Below are 21,197 nucleotides of genomic sequence, written 5' to 3' on the forward strand. Positions count from 1 at the left end.
TGCTGACCACCTTGTTCAAGAAGTCCCAGAACATATGAGGTGGCTGGCAGATGTGTGAAATACACTGAAAGGCATGTCTGTTTCAGAAGTTGGGAGTGCTGACTTGAGAAATGTTGCAGTACTTAATCTCTATGCCAACTGGGCATTTTGCAACCAGGCATCTGTAAGACAACTACTGCAAGGGGCAGTAAAGGAAGGTCAAATATAAGAAAGTCCAGATTGTTTTAGTTCTACAAGGTCCTGCCTATCGTCTAAAAGCTTTAACAATCCTTGCTTAATCTTGCACATATTATATATATAACTGGCATGACTTAAGTACAATCACCATTAAGGAACATCACACAAACACATACAGATCAGCACACAACAAGGGATTTTAAGGAGAGGGTAAGAGGAATCTTTTACCCAACATTCTGAAGTTTGACATGGCTTTTATTTATATGAGAACACTTATAAAGCTCCTTGAGATATTTTAATATATTTTTAATTTATACCTTTATTATCATATTTATTAAACTAGGAAAAGCATCTAGTATTTACTTTGACTTTTTAAATTTAAATAAGCACATATGAACAGCTTCCAAATGAACTTGTCTTCTTTATTGCTTCGGGTCATTTGTAATATTCTGTGATTTGGTATAATCTAGCAAGATCTGAAGGACCACCCCCCAATTCAGTACAACAAAATGAGCTAGTGGGGATTTACTTGGGCATTTCTGCATCTATCCCTCATCATATTAACTGCTCCTTGTGTACATTTACTTCAGTGTTAGCTTTTTGAGACGTGTTGAAAATAAGACATTTTTGTTTTCTATCTAAAAATTCTGAAGAGGATGTTTTCTTTTTCATATCTTCCGCAATTAGAAGCCTGAGTGTGAAAATCAGAGCCTGAGTATTCCAAACAGGTCTCCACCACTAACTAGCTACATAAACATTTCATCTGTGTCCTAGGCTTTTTCCATCAACCTCAGATACTCATCTGTGAAAAAAAGGATAAAGTTGTACCTGTCTCAAAAAGTGTCCAGAGCTTTGTTACATATAAAGGACTTTGAGTTGTGCCTGGCACCTAGTCAGTGCCCCAGAAATGTTAGCTATTGTCACCATCATCACTGTTACTATCCTTCTGAAATAGAATCATTTCTTTTGTTCCTGGGCACTTGGACAAAGCCTACAAGAATACATGTTAAACTTTTCCTTCTGTATTCCAAGCCCTTTGCCTTATCAGCAGCATCAATCTTACTCACTTTCCATTCAATAAAGGTTTTCTCAGTCCAGTGATTCTCAAACTTTTCTTTTACATAGACACCTTTATAATATATTGAAACATGCCAGGAATTTTCACATGATATAATATATAATTTTAGAATCTTTTAATTAAAAATTACATATAAACAGAGGGATGTGAGGACCCCCCTACAATAACTCCATAGCCCCGCAGGGTCTTCATCGGTGAGGAACCATCACTTTAATCAATAAATAATATATTTAAATTAAAATGAAATTCAGTTCCTTTATTCAAAGCCCCATGAGTCACAGCTCTTTTGGCCTCTCTTACCTCGCCCATGACTGCTATGGGTGTCTCTCCTGTTGCCTGAGCAACACGATGTTCTACTAAGTAGAACATATACTCATCGTAGAGTAGACGGATCAGGTGGAAGGAGCCAAAGCTAGCAGCACTGCGTAAGGTTAAGTCCCGAATAACCATTGAGCTGTTTCAAGAGAGAAGACATATATGCAGCCAGTATTAGTGACCAGGATGAGAGTTCAACCTACTTTTCCTCCTAAAAGAAGTTAAGCCAGAGGGTCAAAAAGGCTGGTGTACCACACAACCTGCCATGGAATAATTTCATTACTGAAAGCAGTTGGCTCAACTCGTTTAAATAGGGTGGTTAAAGAGGGCCCCCTTAGCCAGCTTTGGTTAGATCCTTATCAGATCTAGACAGATCTTTGCTGGGAAAAACCATCTTACTGTTATAGGTGAGTCTTCTGATTCTATTACTCTCACAGATGGGACCAGAACTAAATTAAAAAAAAAAAAAAAAAGATTTTTGAAACACTGACAATTCATCGCCACCATAAGAAAAAGCAACTCAAAGTGACAATCTTTTTTGATGGGTAAGCAATGTGTCACCACCTCTTGGTGATAATAACTTCGGATGGACACTTTGGAATAAATAGGTATTTGTGCCATACAAAGATTGCAAAATATACTAAGTAATGTTCCCAGATGTGGCAATAGAGAATGTACACGAGTATGTACAGGGATCCCTGCAAATCCTATTAGAAGGTAAATTTATTAAGTGATTCCAGTTTCTTACTGATGTCCATTTAAATTAAGATGATTTTCCATTGGAAATAAGTATAATAAAAATAATTAAGAAATGCCTATCTTTGAAAAATGTGAATTTATAAAATATGATACCAAAATATGAATATTATTAATACTAACAATATACTCTATTATATTTAAAATGGAAAGCAGTTCTAAATAAAATTTTGTCCTCACTGAAGATGTGCCAGTCTTGGAGCTTGTTCATGTACTTCAAACCTCCTTATTATTTCTAACTTAGAGTCAGAGTCGGGTGTCTCTGTGTGTGTTTCTTATCACTTTCATTTCATGGTCTTTTCTAGAGATTTTTGGCCTAGAAGGGCTAAAACAGCTATTATATTCTTAGATAGGTGGAAGAGAGAGGATCTCACAAATGTATAGGCTGATATTCCCAAAGCCTGCTTTGCAATGAAGAATTGTAAAATGTCAGGCAGATGGAAAAAGACTGTACTTCTCTTTTCTGTTTCATTGTCAACTTTATTTATGTAGAGGCTATTAATATATCAAATTCTATACATCCAGTTTCACAAGTGGCAGATGATCATGGTACATCTGAAACTCTAAGCCCTACATTCTGATTCTGGCTCTTCATTAATTCTCTGTCGACTTCAAACAAATCACTTCCCTGAGACTGTTTCTCTTCTTGGGTGAAAATAAAAGCTATGGTCTTGGTCTCACCTAATGTACAGGATTATTTTAAGGATGTGCAATAAACTTATGAATGAACAGATCACTACTTAAACATAAGTGGTTATAATTATACAGAACAGGAAGAGATGAGCTTCTCATTCTCAGTTGGTTGTAGCAGTAAGAACAGGAGGTTATTATATGATGATGGCAGCAGACCTCTCATTAGTGGACTTATTTGTTAAAGAGAAGGAGAAGCAGGAGTTTAGAGTGAGATAGACTCATGTTAATCACAATGTGATCTTAATCGTAAGCACACCATTCAACATTTTAAGGTTCAAGGTTAGTCTGAGGGTCAAATGATATTACGTATTTGAGATCTTAAGAAAACTACCCCATTACTAATTTCTCTGACATTGGCTGTAGCAACATTTTTCTATATGTCTCCTGAAGCAAGAGAAACAAAAGCGAAAATAAACTATTGGGATTATACCAAAATAAAAAGCTTCTGCACAGCAAAGGAAACAATCAAAAAAGCCTAAGAGACAGCCTACTGAATGGGAGAAGATATTTGCGAATGACATATCCAATAAAGGGTTAGTATCCAAAATATATAAAGAGCTTATATAATTCAATACATATACTCAAAACACAACAATCCAATTAAAACATGGGCAGAAAACACAAACAGACATTTCTCCAAAGAAGACATACAAATGGCCAACAGACACATGAAAAGATGTTCAACATCACTCATCATCAGGGAAATACTAACCAAATCCACAATGAGGTATCACCTCACATCTGTCAGAATGGCTAAAATCATGCACTGTTGGTGGGAATGCAAACTGGGGCAACCACTGTGAAAAACAGTATGGAGGTTCCTCAAAAAATTACAAATAGAATTACCAGATGATCCAGTAATCCCACTACTGGGTATTTACCCAAAGAATATGAAAACACTGACTTGAAAAGATATATGCACCCCTATGTTTATTACATTACTTACAATAGCTCAATTATGGGAGCAGCACAAGTGTCCATCCATTGATAGATGAATGGATAAAGAAGATAACACACACACACACACACACACACACACACACACACACATATACTGAAATACTACTCAGCCATAAAAAGAATGAAATCTTGCCATTTGCAATGACAGGGATGATTTAGAGTATAAAGTTAAGTGAAATGTCAGTCAGAGAAAGAAAAATACCATATGATTTCACTCATATGCAGATTTTAAGAAACAAAACAAAGAGAAAACAAAGACAAACCATAAAAAACATACTCTTAACTACAGAGAACAAACTGATGGTTTTTTAGAGGGGAGGTGAGTAGGGGGAATGGGTGAAATAGGTGATGAGGATTAAGAGTACAATTATTGTGATGAGTACTGAGTAATGTATAGCATGGTTGAATCACTATATTGTACACCTGAAATTAATATGTATGTTAATTACACTGGAATTAAAAAAGTATCAATTACCACAGTACTACATATATTAGAGTTAATGATATATTCATTAACATATACACTAGTTCTAGTGAATAATTCCTTAGACTCAAATACCTTAGTGAATCTTCGAGTTTAGAACTCTGTGAGTTATTAAAAATAGATTCTTTCATTCATATGCCATAGATACAAAATTGTTTATAATTCTATGCTCTTTCCTAAAATTCAATGACACATAACCCACTTATAAAATAATAAATATATATATAATAGCTGTTTGAAATTAAACAATTATTTTTCTATAGAAAAATCTTAAAAGGCAGAGAAACCTCTACTTAAAAGAGCAAAGCAAACACAACACAAAAGTAACAATAAAATGTTGCATAACATTTTTACCTGGACTGATCCCAACTTGATCATGTGAAGTAAATAATTTTGAAAAATCAAGTCCTACAGAAACAGAAAACTTGCTCCTAACTGCATCTCTTGTTGAAGAGGGTAAATATTTATAATATATACCAGAGAAGACAAATGGCTAACAAATATTCAAAAATATGAATAATCTTATTCAAATTTTTAAAAATTGCTAGTTAAATATCACCTATCACACTGCAAGAGATGAGGAGATCCAGTGTTGCAGAGAAGATGGGAAAAGCATTCTCATTTACTATTTCTATGTGTATAAATTCATGAAGGGAAATTTGGCAATATTTATCAAAATTAAAAATGCAAAAAACCTTTGACCTAGCAATTCTAATTCCATAAATTTACATAAATGAACAAAGATAAGTTTTAATTGTAGCAATATTTATATCGGTGAGAAACTAGGAGGGAAAACCAAATATCTATCCCATCAGTCAATGTTGATTAAACAAATTACAAATTAGGGCTCAGTCACATACAAACTGTATGCAAGAATTTAAAGAAATGAGGAAAACCAGACATAAAGGTAGGTACATGGAAAAGAGTCCATGATATTATGTCAAGTTAAAGAAGTAAAATATATAGGAGTCTATTTAATAGAACAACTATCTTATAGTTGTGTTTTTTTTAAATCCTACTCTTAAGTAAATGGGAATTTATTAGCACTAAGCACACTTCATTAATACAGTGTTAGTCGCTGTAAAAAGTTCAAATCTTTTAACCAGAATGTGTCTGAAGAAACAGGGGCAATTTCATACAAAGATTACAGTATTTTTTATCGTTGTATCACAATGCCAAAAACCACCTAAATGCCTAAGAATAAGCAGGAAAGGTAATGTTTGAATAATGTGTGAGATGTACATATAATATTGAATATTGGGAGTACATTAAAAAGTTATATTTTTAAAGATGTTTAACAACAAGAAATGTGTAAGATATAATGTTAAATGACAAATGTTAAAGGAAAGATATAGGTAATAGACTATGGTAAACAACTGGATTCCAATTTTATATCACACTAAAAAAAGCCCCAACAATTTACCGGTGGTTATTTCTGGGTATTAAAATTATGAATGATGTAAGTTTATTCCTTGCTAATTTTTTAAAAAGATTTAATTTGGAGGCCCCCAGGTGGTTCAGTTGGTTAAGCACCTGACTCTTGGTTTCGGCTCAGTTCCTGATCTCATGGTTTGTGGGATAGAGTCCTGTGTCAGGCTCCATGCTCAGCAGGAGTCAGCTTGGGTATTCTCTCTCTCTGCCCCTCCCCTCACTTGTGCTCACTCTCTCTCTCTCTCTCTCTCAAATAAATAAATAAATAAATAAATAAAATCTTTAAAAAATAATAAAATTTAAAAATTATTTTATTTATTATTTTAAAATTTTTATTTATTTATTCACAAGAGACACAGAGAGAGAGGCAGCGGCACAGGCAGAGGGAGAAGCAGGCTCCTCACAGGGAGCCCGATGCAGGACTTGATCCCAGGACCCCGGAATCATGCCTTGAGCCAAATGCAGACACTCAACTGCTGAGCAACCCAGGTGTCCCAGAAATTATTTTTAAGTAAGCTACACCTAACATGAGGCTTGAACTTATAACCCCCAGGTCAAGAGTTGTAGGCTCTACTGACTGAGCCAGCCAGGTGCCCTTCCTGGTCATTCGTAATATTTCATGTACTGATTTCATTTTTTAAAATGTTTATTTTAGGGCAGCCTGGGTGGCTCAGTGGTTTAGCGCCGCCTTCAGCCCAGGGCCTGATCCTGGAGACCCAGGATCGAGTCCCACATCAGACTCCCTGCATAGAGCCTGCTTCTCCCTCTGCCTGTGTCTCTGCCTCTCTTTCTCTTTCTCTCTCTGTCTCTCTCATGAGTAAATAAATAAAATCTTTTAAAAAAATGTTTATTTTAAAAGATGACATTATAAATATAAAAAAAACCAATTCTGGGTCAGTTGAATGTCAAAAAATCTTGGCAGGGATAAATATCACAGATATAGAATGAAATTATACATAACATATATTCATTTTTTAAATTCAAGTTTGGGTTCTTTATATTTCCCTTAAGATAGAATCATCCTGAAATCATGTTAATACTAAGGAAAGTATTCATATTGAGTAGCTTTCTGACATCACTATGGACATGCAGAGTCCATTGTTTTTTCCCAAGAGGATTTACGTTCATCCACTCAATAGCTGTTTACGGCATCCCTACTCTGTGCCAAACAGGGTCTTGTTCCAGAGCAAGTCAGATGAAATTTTGGTTTCAACAGAACTCACACTCTAGAGAAAAGGTTGAGAAAAACACAAGTAGATATAAAATACAAATTCAGGTAGTGATAAATCCTATGGAAAAAACATAAATCAGGGAAAGAGGTCAGGGAGTGATGGGGGCTGGCATTTTAAGTTAGGTTGTCAAGTAAATTTTTTCTGAGAAGGTGATACAGCTGAGCAGAAACTGGATTGAAGTAATCCATGTGAACATGTGAGCTTTCCTGGCAGAAATGAGAGCAAACACAAAGGCTTTGAGGCAGAACCATGATTGATGTGTTCAAAGGACAGCCGGGAGGCTCATGTGGCTGGAAGACAGTAAGGAAAGAGAAGAAGACACAATGGGTCTGGGGTCAGTACTGGCTGGTCTATGTTGGGTCTTGTAGAGCATAACAAGACCTTGGATTTTATTCTAAGTGTCTCTAGAAACTTTTGGACAGTTAGGCAATTACCTTATACACACATAATACCAAAATCTGTTTGAAAACAAACAAACAAAAATCTACTGACCTTCCGTCATAATACCTATTTTTACCAAATACTGATAAGCATGCCATGAAATTACTGTCCCGTGTTTAGAAAAGAATCAGCCGAATTGCATTATTAATCCCATGTCTACTGTAGTATCTCTCTCTAGGTTGGGCTTTTGCCCTATAAGCCAAGTATTAAATGACACAATTAACAGTTTAATTGGAAACTTCTTTTCAGACTCAGACTTCTGTAAGTATGTTGCAAAACAGACTCCACTGGATTTCATGTTGCTAAATTACCATAAACTCAACTTGTTTTAAAATCAGAGTTCTAAAGTTAATTGTTTTATAACATGAGAAACCCCCTTGTTTATTTATCTTTGTAACTAGGGTCTGGAAGATTAAATATATACCCTAAAAAATGATACTTAGACTATCTCTTCTTAGGAGGGTGTGGGGATATGTCACGTATCCCCATGCAAACTCTCTTTTCTCAAACAGGGCTTACAGTTGATTCCAAAAGAATATTACCATTTGGGAGATGTATAAATTGTCCAGTTGTAGGGAAGCTACGTTCCCTGTACTCTCTCTCTTTCAAGTCACTGTAGCAAAGCTATAAGTTTTGTTCTTGAAAAATGGGATATTGGGATGACCCTCAGGGTGGCTCTGAGGAATGTTCTGTTAACCACAAAACACGCAAGCTGAGAAATGGCCCACATAACTTCTCCATTTCTGCCCAAGAAAGGTGGTAATATTTTTTTTTCTACCTCCCAGGGAGCCAATGGCAGTTACTCAAAGCCAGGTTAGGCAAGGAGAGACTCCCATTTGGAGCAGAGTGGTGTCTGCCCATCAACTGCTGCTATTACGATTCTCTGCCAGCCCATTTCTGTATTTGTATGCATGTAAATATATACACAGAACTTTAAAAATTGTGATATTACCTGACTTCAGAACACAAAGGGTCTGTGTCTATGACTGCCAAATTCTTATTACAATGCCAAAAGCCTGAAAAAAAAATACTTTGTAGTTCTGCTACTCTGATACTTTGTGAATGCAGTTTTCATTACTCAATATGTTCTTCTGCCGCAGTAAAAAAAAAAAAAAAACAGTTTGGATTTTAAAGGCTCTTGGGTTTCTAAGCTATGGACTTTGCCTACCAGTAGGAGGTATGTATCTGTCTGAATATGCCTTTCCTTCCGTGGTCCTGAGCTATATGCCTCTGAGTCTTTTTGAAATAAAAATAATAACCATAATAGTGTCTAATAATAACAAGCCAATTATCCCCGACTCAGGGAGGACAGAGGGCAGGCAAGTGATGATCTACTGGGTTTGTGTATCTGCAGAGAACAAGAAATACAAGTAAGTAATTTTCTCTCCTTTCAAGATACTTGCAACAGATCTCTGTGGAGATGGAGGCACCAGGGATGTATTTCTAAAATGATATCAACTAAATATAGAAAAAAAAAAACCTCACAGGAAGGAGTAAGGCAAGTCTGACATAACAACATAAGAAAGCAGTAAGAAAGAAAAAAAACTTGCATTTTCTGATATAGAGAATGCACTCTGCTTTGGGCCACAGAGGTTTTGGAAGAACCAGCTTGTATAACTTTGGTTTCACCAATAATTCATGAAATACATATACCATCTGCCTGACTTTCTGAGAAGAAAGTGTTTGAATTAAAAAAAAAAATCAAGTCACAGGTAAATGGGAGAATATCTGAAATCTTAAGAAATGTTCTCAAATTAAAATTCTGAACTCGACTATTACCACTACTGTTGCTGCAGCTTCTTGAGACACCGTGACAATGTTCTCCAAACCTTCACCACATACCCAGGGAAAACTTACATCTCTCGTCAACCAACATACTTCTCATTAACACCCAGATCTAAACCTAGCACTGGCTTCACGGCAGCATACCAGGGGGTCACAGACTCAGGCAGCATTTTAACAAGGCGCTTCTCAAATTCTGAGGACTAAAAGTATCAAATGTAGGAGACCTAGAACTGTGGTTATCACTCTAGTCCAAAAATAAAAACAAAATAACAATAATACAAAGCAGGCAGGCTTTCGTTCACCGCACTTGACCCTGGGCTAGACATCAGAAAACTGTTATGTAAGATGAGGTTAACTCCTAAGTAAGCATATATAGTGGATTTACAGCTCTCCTTTGGCTTAGCAAATAAGAATTGAATCAAATCAAGTAAAATCAGGTGAAAGAAAGAAATCACTTACAATAAAAACCAAAGCAACTATCATCATAATGAAAAGATCTCTGGTTCCATCTTCATGAAGGTGGTCAAAAGCAGATGGAAATCTCATAGTTTGGGCTTCTGGGTGGACAAGTACCACGAGTTCCCAAACTCTGTGACTTATTCATATACCTTCTCTCCATACAACTAGCTCTGGACTCACCATGGAGATCTAGACGACGACCATGATGTACCCACAGCCACAGTGTGCAATGTCCTGTGGTCATTACTTTCTGATATGAGCATGGATGCACAAGATCTAAATTAGGAACTACCTAAACTCCAAAGTAGATATATAGCCTTTACTAAAGCCTGAGTCAGTCGAGATACCTTCATCTAAAGAAGCAAAAAAACCAAACTCCCACTACGAGAAAAAATTCCAAGGTCAGAAACATAATTTACCTAATTCATGTTATGAAATGAACCCCATCTCTCAATTTCATCCTAGGTATATAAGCCTATGAGCACCGGCTGTTTTTAACCTTTGGAGGCACACCTATGGTCAACAACTCCTCCCAACATTTGATATCATCTATGCTGTAACCTAAAAGGCTTTCTCTTCCAGGGTTCCATGTTGATAAAATACAGGTATTTAAATCTATATTATTTTAGTAATAAGTGATTCATATTGTCCTGTCTACTAGATTATTGGTTCTTAAACTGTCTATGCATTAGAACCACCAGGATGAAGTTTCTAAAGACAAAATTTCAGATTGCCTCTATTCCTAATCCCTACTGCCCCTCCACCAAGATTTTGAATCAGTAGGGTTTGGGGAGATACCTACAAATTTTTTTTTAATACTAATTCTTAATGCGCAGCTATGTTTGAAAACAATTGTTAACCTGATAAAATTGAGAAATTAACTGGATGGTTCTGAGCATGCATCACAATCACCGGAAAGACTTGTTTAAAAGCACAGATTGCTGGAACCAACCAACCTCTTCAGTTTCTGATTCTGGTAGATTTGGGAAGGGGCCTGAGCATTCGCTTTTGTAATGTGTTTCCAAATGAAAGTGATGCTCTTGGTTTCTAGAGACCACAGTTTGTAAATTAGGGCACCAGAGAATCAGGAGGGGTGTGGCATTAAGTCTTCAAGAAAGAAGCGTACATAGTGCACGCTTGCAAGAGGGAGGATGTTGGCCCTTTCCTGACTTCTGGTGCATACATCACCTAGACTAGCACCTGAGACCTTCCCACCTGACAACTCCAGGGCCATGAGCCAGTGGCTTCGCTTTCCTAACAGAGAGTTTATTCCCATAAACTTCCCTATATGATCATGTCCATGATGCTGGAATCATTGAGGTGGGCTGAAGGTAATTACATAACAGGGAGTTTTCAAACAAAGTCAACACTGATTTTTTTCCTTCTGTCTAAGAAGCATGCACATATATACATAGTTGCAGAACAGGAAAATTCAAGAAAGCTTAGGAAAAATTGAGGCTATACCTGTAGAAAGACCACTTTAGCAGGAATTGCCTGGCAGCTTTCGGAAAACTGGGCCTTCCCTCATAGGGCTTTAGCGCCTGCATCATCACATTGTCGAGCCATGCAGCCCACTGCTCCAGGGTGCTCTGCTGCTGGAGAGTCATCTTGAAGTCTGTTTCTAGTCTCTGAACCATGTTGTCATCACACTGGCACACCCAGGAGGCCTGCTCCTGGGACAATACATGGAAAGCAAAAGGAAACTTCAACTCAGCATCTTTTCCTTGCATGTCAGCATGCAAACCCTATGCACGAAGAGGAAATTAATAATGACAGCTTCAAACAATGAAATGAATCAAGAAAACGAATGACTACCCGCCCGTTGTTAGGAAAATGAACATTGCTCTAGTGCATGAAGACACGATGTGGTGCAAAAGCATGACTTGGTTTTCCTACTCGAGCTAGTCTGTGTGAGGGACTCAAATATACGATTATCTAAGAAAAGGAGAAGCTGAACCCACAGTAGGCAGGGTCTTTCATCCTATTGTTCTCATGCTGCCTTCAAAAGTTTGTTCTCTCTCGTTCTCTTCCCTCCTCCATCAGATACAACTTGAAAGCCAATCCATTTGAGAAGATTTAGGGTAAGTCAGATGGAGAAACAGATTCAATTGGCCACAAGTGGTCCCTCAGGATTCAAAGAGAAACAAATGCTGAGTGGTAGAAGGTAGAAGCAGATGCTGTATGAGTTTTACGGATTGAGAACGGAAATCTCAAGGGCCATCAAAGCAAGGGTATGGATGCAAATGAATTCACAGAACTGAAAACAACAGTAACAATGACAATAAAACTACTTTTGAGAAAATGTAGACATCTACCTGCCTAGGAATTCAATTACTGCAGTTCCCATCCTGCGTCACACTGGCAAGTTTCATATTTAGTAACAGTGATGGAAACAGGAACTTTACTTTTGTTGTTTAAATATTTTATTTATTTATTCATGAGAGACAGAGAGAGAGAGAGAGAGAGAGAGAGAGAGAGAGAGAGGCAGAGACACAGGCAGAAGAAGCAGGCTCTCTGCAGGGAGCCCGATGTGGAACTCGATCCCAGGACCCCCAGGATCATGACCTGAGCCAAAGGCAGACGCTCAACCACCGAGCTACCCATGTACCCCATGGGAACAGGAACTTTAAAGCCACTTTTCAGTAGGTGCTGTACGTTTTGTGATGTTTCCCGTGCTGTGTGGCTTTTTAAAATTTAAAAATATACACTCTCGGGGTCAAAATAGAATTATTTGTGAGTATAATGTTTGAGAGTCAGGGGACGCAGCTTTTAATACAGGGCAAAAATCAACTGAACTGACCTCAAGCAACTTACGTGACCTACGTGGGCCTCGTTTTCCCAAAGTATAAAACTGAGAAATGAGATGTGACAAGGATTCTTCACCTGGGTTCACTGCATTCAGATAATGTTCTCAAGGTAAGCTCCTATGGAGGGGTGTCTGTGAAGATCCTAATCCCACATCTAAAACATTGTGATTATGTGTGTATTTTTCTGGAAAGGATGTGTAATAGTTTCCAAGCTTTGAGCTCTCAGAGAACAAGTTGACTCACATAGACAGTTTCAGCTGAATAAACTACTAATCTTCATTGTGTGGTTCCAGAGTCTCTTCTGATGATACAGACATTACCTATTCAAGAGACATTTCAACTGGGAGGCATTTCAAATACAAAATGCCCAAACTGAATTATTTTACTTCCCCAGGGAAACCTACAGTTTCTTCTAAATCCTCAACAGACAACACCATCCACTACCCTTTTCTAATCTAATTAGCCATAAAGTCTTTCATATTTACCTCCTAAGGACCACTTTCAAATGTTTTAAGTACACCAAAATATGATTATAAAAAAAACTGAAAATACAAACCCACACAAAGGAACAAAATATAAGGAATATCTAAGATGTCAACACTAAGAGATAACTAAACACGCCCATGCATAAACCTTTAACTATTCACATGCACTATGCGTTTATGCATACATGCATAAATATTTAAAATAAAAAAGGATCATATTATACATTTGAGTAGAGATTCTGCTTAGTTTCACTTAACCTATATAGGATAACTGAATTTCCATGAAGATAAATGTAGAGCTAGATTTATTGTTGACTGATGAATTTGCTTTCATGCATGAATATACCATTATTTTCATAACCAATTCCATACAGTTAGACATTCACGTTCCTCACGATGCTTTACTATTAGGAGGAATGCTAGAATTAGCTATATTGAAGCTACATCTTTGCAAATTCTGCACTTACTCTTTTATGATAGAATTATATAAGGAGAATAGTTAAGCTTTATCAGTATATACTGTCAAATGACCCTGAAATTTTATATTTAGAGTCTAGGAGAGCACCCAGGGAAGAATTTAGGCATCAAGGAAAGGATAGCGAATAGCGAAGGTTGTTTTGGCTTGGTTTTTTTTTTGTTTTTTTTTGTTTTTTTTTCCATTAATGTCTAAGCACTTTTTAAAATTGTGGTAAAAAACAACAGAATTTATCATCTCAACCAGTTTTAAGGGTACAGTCTAGGACTGTTAACGATATGTTCCTTATTATGTGATCAATCCCTAGAACTCTCATTTTGCAAAACTAAAGCTCTATACCGATTGTAGGGAGGGTTGCTTTTTTTTATTTGTTTGTGCATGGATAACAGGGGAGGGGTTGGGAGGAGGAACTCATTGGTTATCTTTGGAGGAATTTAATTTCCTTTCTTACCATAAATTCAAACTCACTATTTACTTGGAAGTTAGTTTTAGCAAAGAGGATGATTGGAACTGAAAACTAACTTAGAGAAATAAAACCACAGGACATTATTCTGGCTTTTCAAATTACATTATATGTCATTTTACTACTCTGGAGATTGAAGATAAACTAACAATAGGGTACACTGTAAATATTCCCTTGTGAGAGGAATTTGGACATTTCAGCTCTATAAATGGAAAAAGCTAAGAAGAACACTAAAGATGTTCTTAACTTACAAATAGATTATATCCAAAATGATAAGGAGTCGGTAGTTTCAAAATTGGAATGTCTTTTAATTAAGCAAACACAAGTGTACCCAATGGTTAATTTACCAGGTCAACCCACTAAACCTATTTTCCCTTAATGTGGATAAAAACTATCCACTTACACGCACACACAAAATACCTCTGCAATGCTATCAATTTTTTTAAAGATTTTATTTATTTATTCATGAGAGACACACAGAGAGAGAGAGAGAGAGAGAGAGAGGCAGAGACACAGGCAGAGGGAGAAGCAGGCTCCATGCAAGGGAGCCTGATGTGGGACTCGATCCTGGATCTCCAGGATCAGGCCCTGGGCTAAAGGTGGTGCTAAACCGCTGAGCCACCTGGGCTGCCCAATGCTATCAATTAAATAAAACAGAAAACCAATTATACTATAGTAGAAAGATTGCCTTTTTAAAAAGATTTCTTTATGCATTTTAGAGAGAAAGAGAGAAAGAGACAGTACATGCACAAATAGGGGTAGGGGCAGAGGAAGAGGAAGAAAAAGAGAATCTCCAGTAGACTCCTTGCTGAGCATGGAGCCCAACGTGGGGCTCAATCTCAGGACCTGAGACCATGACCTGAGCCAAAATCAAGAGTCAGATGCTTAACTGACTGAGCCATCCGGGTGCCCCTAGAAAGATTATCTTGAATACATAAGCAAAAGATGAGTTAATTGAGAAGAATGAAGTGGTGAAAAAGATTTATGGATATCCTGAAGAAAACCTTTTAGTACTTCCAAGCTCTTAAGAGCATGATAATGTTGACACTTAAGTGTAATCTCATCGTTTTACATTAAAGCCTTCTTACTTCAAAAGCACCACTCATACACATCCTTTTTACTGAGATCCCCTGTCAAGGGGGCAAGGACAACCTCCAGATGAACAAGACAGCGTGACAAAAGTGGGATGAAAGGTGGAAGAAGGTCGAGAACTCTAGAGGACTCTCCAAAAACCGGGCAAAGCTCCAAACAAAACGAAAGAAAGGAGTTAAAGGTGGAACATACTCCCCTAAGAGATTACTGATTAAGATGAACATAGCATGAGAAAAAAAGGTGTTGGGGAAACAGAGGGCACGCCACTATGTTCCTGGTCGTCTGAGGAGAGGAAAAGTGTCTCGGAGGACAGATGGTGAATCAATACAGGTTTTATGCAGACCCAGGAGAAGTTCAGAGGAAGGGAGAAGGTAGTCTCAGGTGGTGGGTGGAGGATGAGAAGAGTAGAGGTATAATCCACCACTTATATGAAAAGATGTTCTCAGGTTGGTGGTTATAACCCAGAGGAACTCATTTGCATAAATACTATATAGGGCTGCAGATACACAAATACATCAAAAAACCTTTCTCAGATATTATTAGGAATCATTCTTTATGTTTTCTGTTACGTAACTTACTTAACACTTGAAACTACAAGTTGCCTTACTATCTCAGCTTTTTTAAAGCTACTTTTAAAAGGATCTTTTCTGAATGAAGATTTGAAAGAAACATTATGGAATAAATTTTAAGGTAATATGGGCATTTCGTATTCTAACCAAAATCAGTTAACATAAATTTCATTGAACGTTGTAAAGTTAATGGCTTTGCAAACCTGAGAGTCTGTTCTTATAAACATTTTATGTTTGCACGTGTGTATTTATACTTGTTTGTACACAGATATATAAGATACACAGAAAGACAGATTGCTTAAAACTTCACATCACTGGGAGTTTGAGCTCAATCCATGAAATTCAGAATGAACTCAACTAATTACTATACCCTAAACTGAATCAACTCCAAATATTACTTTTTGATATATTTAAATCACAAAAGTAGACCAGAACCACAGATTAAAATTTCTAGGAGATGGGAGTAATTCATGGTTTATTTTAACTCAAAGGTATTGGGTGGTTGTTTTTTTAAGTTTTATTGAGATATGATTCTTGTATCATACAATTCATTCGTTTTGAAGTATATCATTCAATGGCTTTTTGTAGAACATTGAGAGTTGTGCATCTATCACCACAATTTTAGAATGTTTTCATTTCCCCCAAAGAACCCTCCCCCATCTATCACCTTTCAATTCCCAGTCCCTAGAACTCAGGCAATTATGAACCTACTTTCTGTCTCCTATAGACTTATCTATTCTGCACATTCCATATAAAAGGAAATCAGGCTCTATGTGGTCCTTTGTGTCTGGCTTCTTGGGCTTAGCACAGTATTTTTCAAAGGTCACTCACAGTGTAGCAGGTAGCAGAACCACATTTCCTTTTATTGCCCAGTAATATTCTACTGTGTGGCTCTGTTTATGTGCTCCACAGTTAATAGGTATATGGGTTGTTTCCACTTCCTGGCAATAATACGAATAATGCTGCTACGAGCATCCACGTACAAGTTTCATGTGGATAGGATTTCATTTCTCTTGGTAGGTACCTAGGAGTGAAGTTGCTGAGTCACACCGTAACTCTCGAGAAACTGCCAGACTTTTTTCCAAAGTGGCTGCATTTGACATTCTCATCAGTTGTGTGTGAGGGTTCAGTGGCGTGCCCCTCATTTCCCCCCTATATCTTTTGTGTTACTTTTCATACTGTTCCTTTTAATCAGTAACCTCTTTTTTTTTTTAATTTTTATTTATTTATGATAGTCACAGAGAGAGAGAGAGAGGCAGAGACATAGGCAGAGGGAGAAGCAGGCTCCATGCACCGGGAGCCCGCGCCCTGGGCCAAAGGCAGGCGCCAAACCGCTGCGCCACCCAGGGATCCCCCAGTAACCTCTTTCTTAAGGTAGCATATTCCACCTTTAACTCCCTTCTTTCCTTTTATGATTAGCTGTCTCATTATACTGAGTTTAGTGGGTAAGAAGCAGGATCCCACTGTGGTTTGGAGCTGTATCTCCCTGGTGGCTAATTATGTTCATTCTCTTTTCAGGTGCTTATTGGCCATTTGTATACCTTCTTTGGAGAAATGGCTTTGTAGATCTTTGCTCTTTTCAAACTGGACTTTTTCTTTTTTTATTAAGATTTTATTTATTTATTCATGAGAGACACAGAGAGAGAAGCAGAGACATAGGCAGAGGGAGAAGCAGACTCCCTGTGGGGAGCTCGAAGTGGGACTCGATCCCAGGACCCTGGGATTACTCCCTGAGCCGAACACAGATATTCAACCCCTGAGCCACCCAGGCGTCCCCCTGTCTTTTTAAATTGTGTGCTTTTTTTTTTTTTTATCATATACATGATTTGTAAAAATTTTCTCAATTTTATCAGTTATTTTATTTTCTTGCTGGCCTCTTGAAGCACAAAAGGTTTTCATTTTGATTATGTTCAGTTCAAGTATTTTTTTCTTTCTTTTGTTGCCTGTGCTTTGAGGAATGCAATACTTTTATATGGTAACAACTAGTCTCATTACTTTAGTACCTGAAATAAAATATTTGTGGGATTTCATAATAATATTCCTAAATTAGCTAGGTGGACTTTAAAGTACAAGTGTATAGTTTGCTCACAGGTTAAAATCTTTTTTTTTTTTTTTCATTTGGATGAACAAAGTAGACAAATATATTGTTCCTAATTCTTTCCAAATAAATAGAAATTTACTGGGCATTCTGAAATAGAGGTTCTAACTGTTCTTAGTTCTTTCAAGGTGAGACACTATTAAAAACATGTATCTCTTGTGTGTCACAGTGTAAAAGACTTCATGTATTACTAAATATGTCAACAGGAATCCAAGATAGGCGTTATAAGGTAGGAAAAGGCAAGCCCAGAGCAGGTAAGTAATTTGTCCAAGATGCCACAGCTAGCAGATGGAAGAGTTCAACCTCCATGACTGTGACTGTCCTGACTCCATTAACTATTTAGCAAACCCTGCTGACATGTTGCATCTAAACAATACATCTTAGCCAACTTTAACCACGAAACAGAGCAGCAGTAAAGTAGCGGCTAAGTCAGACTCTCCTCTTTTAGGACACCCCGAACAAAGATGTTGTCTGTGCACTGACGAAACTTAGGCAAGAAATATGATGATCCTCGCGAAGAAGGAAAAACTGGGTGTCTTTTCTTCCAAGACACATTTTGAAAGAAAACCGAGTACCTGGACATTGGCAAAGTCAACACGGTTGAGGTCATTGAGCATCTGGTTGATCTGGGAAGTGTTCTGGAGCACTGCACGAGCTGCCTGGGCCAGGTGATTGAGCGATGTGTATCTTCGCAGAGTCTGGGCAAAGGCACTTACAGCGGCAACCTGGAAAAAAAGTCCTATCAAAACCAAGTAGTTTTCTCTCCAGTCCAAGAAACCACTGAAATCTTCACATCTTTCTTCCCTGGCCAAAATAAATGCTTTGTTCTGATACTTATTCCACATTCGCTTCATGTGAGAGCTTACTTGTAAATTATAGCATTTAAATCTCTAAGCCAAGTATTATTTTCCTTTTGAGTAGGTAGAGGTCAAGACTAAAACAAACTCCCATGTTCTTTGACATGAGTGTAGCATTAATTAAACCAGTCTTGCAAGAAATGACTTCTTGGTCTAGGGAAGCAGGAAAAATGTTGATTATCATTTCTCTTTTATACTCTCTGCAGGACAGGCAATACAAACTCGGTCAATACAACTTTTCCTCTTTTTAATTTGGAAAACCAAATTGTACAGTCTCACTTTTTTAAATAAAGAATTGTCTACTATTGAGAGTACTTTCATTCAGATTCACTATTATTGCTTTTATTTTAGAGAAGGTGAAACAAGAGTATTCGTAGCTTTTCTTAGCATATACATAGCCAATAAACTTGTCAGACATAAGCACCAAGAACTCTTTTTCACGATCTGAATTTACGTAGAAGAGCCATCCAGGATTTCTCCATTTGCCCCTCAACATCTACTTTCCCTCTTTCTCCATCTGCTCTGCCCAGGAAGATGACTTTGAATGGACTATGTTTAACCATTTCCCTTACATTCTAGCTTTCACTTGGGTTTGGCCAATGGTAGGCACTGGGAGGAGACAGAAGGATAGGGGAAAAAAAGGAGTAATCAAAGTATTTATCCCCCTACCACCTCCACTCTCTCCCCGTTTTGGCAAAGCTTGCTTCTGTGGACTAACGCCACAGTCCTTGAAGGAAGGAGAGGATATCCTACTACCACAGCTTTTCCCTCTTTCCCCTTGAGACCTTGGGATACTCAGGACTGCTCACTGTTGCTACTGCTGGGGTGCTTTACCATTCTTCCAGGTTTTTTTTTTTTTTTAACTCTGTTCGCATCTTTGGGAATAGACCCTTCCTAAATTCTTTTCAAGTATTCTCCCTTTGGATATACCATTTGCTTCCTTCTGAAAGTCTCAATGAAATATGTTATATTGAAAGATACCCAAGATAATATGTTAAAAAAAAAAAGTCTAGGTAAATATCTAAATCTCATGGAAATCTGTCACATGCACCATAAATCTAACGAGCATTTTAACATACTTATAGGAATAGATGGTATGCCATTAAATCATGATGGGTCTGTATGAAGTAGCTGATTCAACAGTCCTGTACAGGGTGTTCACAGGTCAAAGGATGCTTTCTGTCTTGATAGTGAGATGTTTCAGGACTATGTGGAACTTGGAAGAGGTCTTATACTTGTTTCCATGTCTGTGGTTTTTATTAACTGAGTACATACTATGTGCCAGATGCCATATTCAGTGCCTCACCATATGTTGCCTTAATTCACATAACCATCACATTAGACACATTAGACTTAAAGGGGTTAAGCAGCTGGCTCAAGGTTACACAGAAACTATGTTCTGGTGGTGGGATATGTTTGATAACCATGGCCAGTCACAACCTAACTATGCTCTTTCTTCTTTCAGAGTAGATTATTTTCATTGATTGAGTGCTCAGCTGGAAAAAAGATTGCACATCTGTGATAAAAGAAAAACAGAAGACACCCTCCCTCCAAGGCAGATCATCCAAATCAACTCTGGGGATTGATGATATTGGCCAATATTGCAGTTAGATTGCTACCACATTCACTTTGATGATACTGGGAAGGAAGGTGCTTCTAGCTCTTTGAAGTATGAATGTAAATATGACTGACTTTGTAATTGGAAAGCATTCCTATAACCGTCATAATCAAATACTACCTTCTTACCTTGCCCACCTCAATGTGGCACTCTAGAACTTTCTGTAATGATGGAAATGCTCTATATACATGCTGCCAAATATGGTAGCCACTGGCCGCTTGGAGTTATGGAACACTTGAAACACAGCTAGCTCGTGTGGCTGAAGAACTAAAATTTTAATTTAATTTAAATTTCAAATTCAAATTAAATAGCCCCTGTGGCTATCCTCACAGTTCTGGCCGCATAGCTCTAGAGCAGCAATCTAAGGTGAAATATTCCTTCTGCGTGTTTTTTGTTTGTTTATTCCTGTATGTTTTAGGAAGTCTTATTGCAAACCTTAGGTCAAAGCAGAAGGAACTGGGAGCTACTTATGTTCCCAAAGAGACTTGTCAGCTACATGAACTTCAACCTATTAACTATATCCCCAAATTGAAAAGACAATGGGTGTATGGATGAAGTGGATAGAGTCATTGAGAAAAAGCCAGGAATGTAATTTTTGGTACAAACTTCAGACAGAATCAGTCCAATCTTGCTATAGGATATGTTCACAGATTAACCTAAAGTAACGAGGTGAGCAAGGGGTAGAGAGCACAGTTCATATCTATAGCTGAACAATCCACATTCCTGATAAACACTGATCAATTATAAGATAATTGCTCACTTTAAGAAATGATACCTTGATTCACAAAAGCATTCTCTAGTGTTAAAAAAAATCCTGAAAATCAAAAGAATATTAATTTACATAAACGTTTCACAATATAATGAATATAGTTGAGGACTTCAAAACTCTAAAACTCCCTCAAGTGGAAACTGTTTGAACATT

The 21,197-nt window shown here is 37.4% G+C and overlaps 1 protein-coding gene across 40 annotated transcripts in view; it reads right to left on the bottom strand.

The window, feature by feature from the left end:
* The window catches only part of RFX3 (regulatory factor X3), a 288,998-nt gene that overhangs the window by 26,733 nt on the left and 241,068 nt on the right, over positions 1-21,197 (bottom strand). For all 40 annotated transcript variants that reach the window (XM_049092573.1, XM_035712800.2, XM_025423429.3 and 37 more), the window contains 3 exons: positions 18,376-18,525; positions 11,276-11,484; positions 1,556-1,709 (listed from right to left, as the gene is read on the bottom strand). In XM_049092573.1, coding sequence (XP_048948530.1) covers positions 1,556-1,709; positions 11,276-11,484; positions 18,376-18,525 — 513 coding nt within the window. The remainder of the gene's footprint in view (positions 1-1,555; positions 1,710-11,275; positions 11,485-18,375; positions 18,526-21,197) is intronic.

This window comes from Canis lupus, chromosome 1 (assembly GCF_003254725.2).
Source record: "Canis lupus dingo isolate Sandy chromosome 1, ASM325472v2, whole genome shotgun sequence".
Classification (NCBI taxonomy): Eukaryota; Metazoa; Chordata; class Mammalia; order Carnivora; family Canidae; genus Canis; species Canis lupus.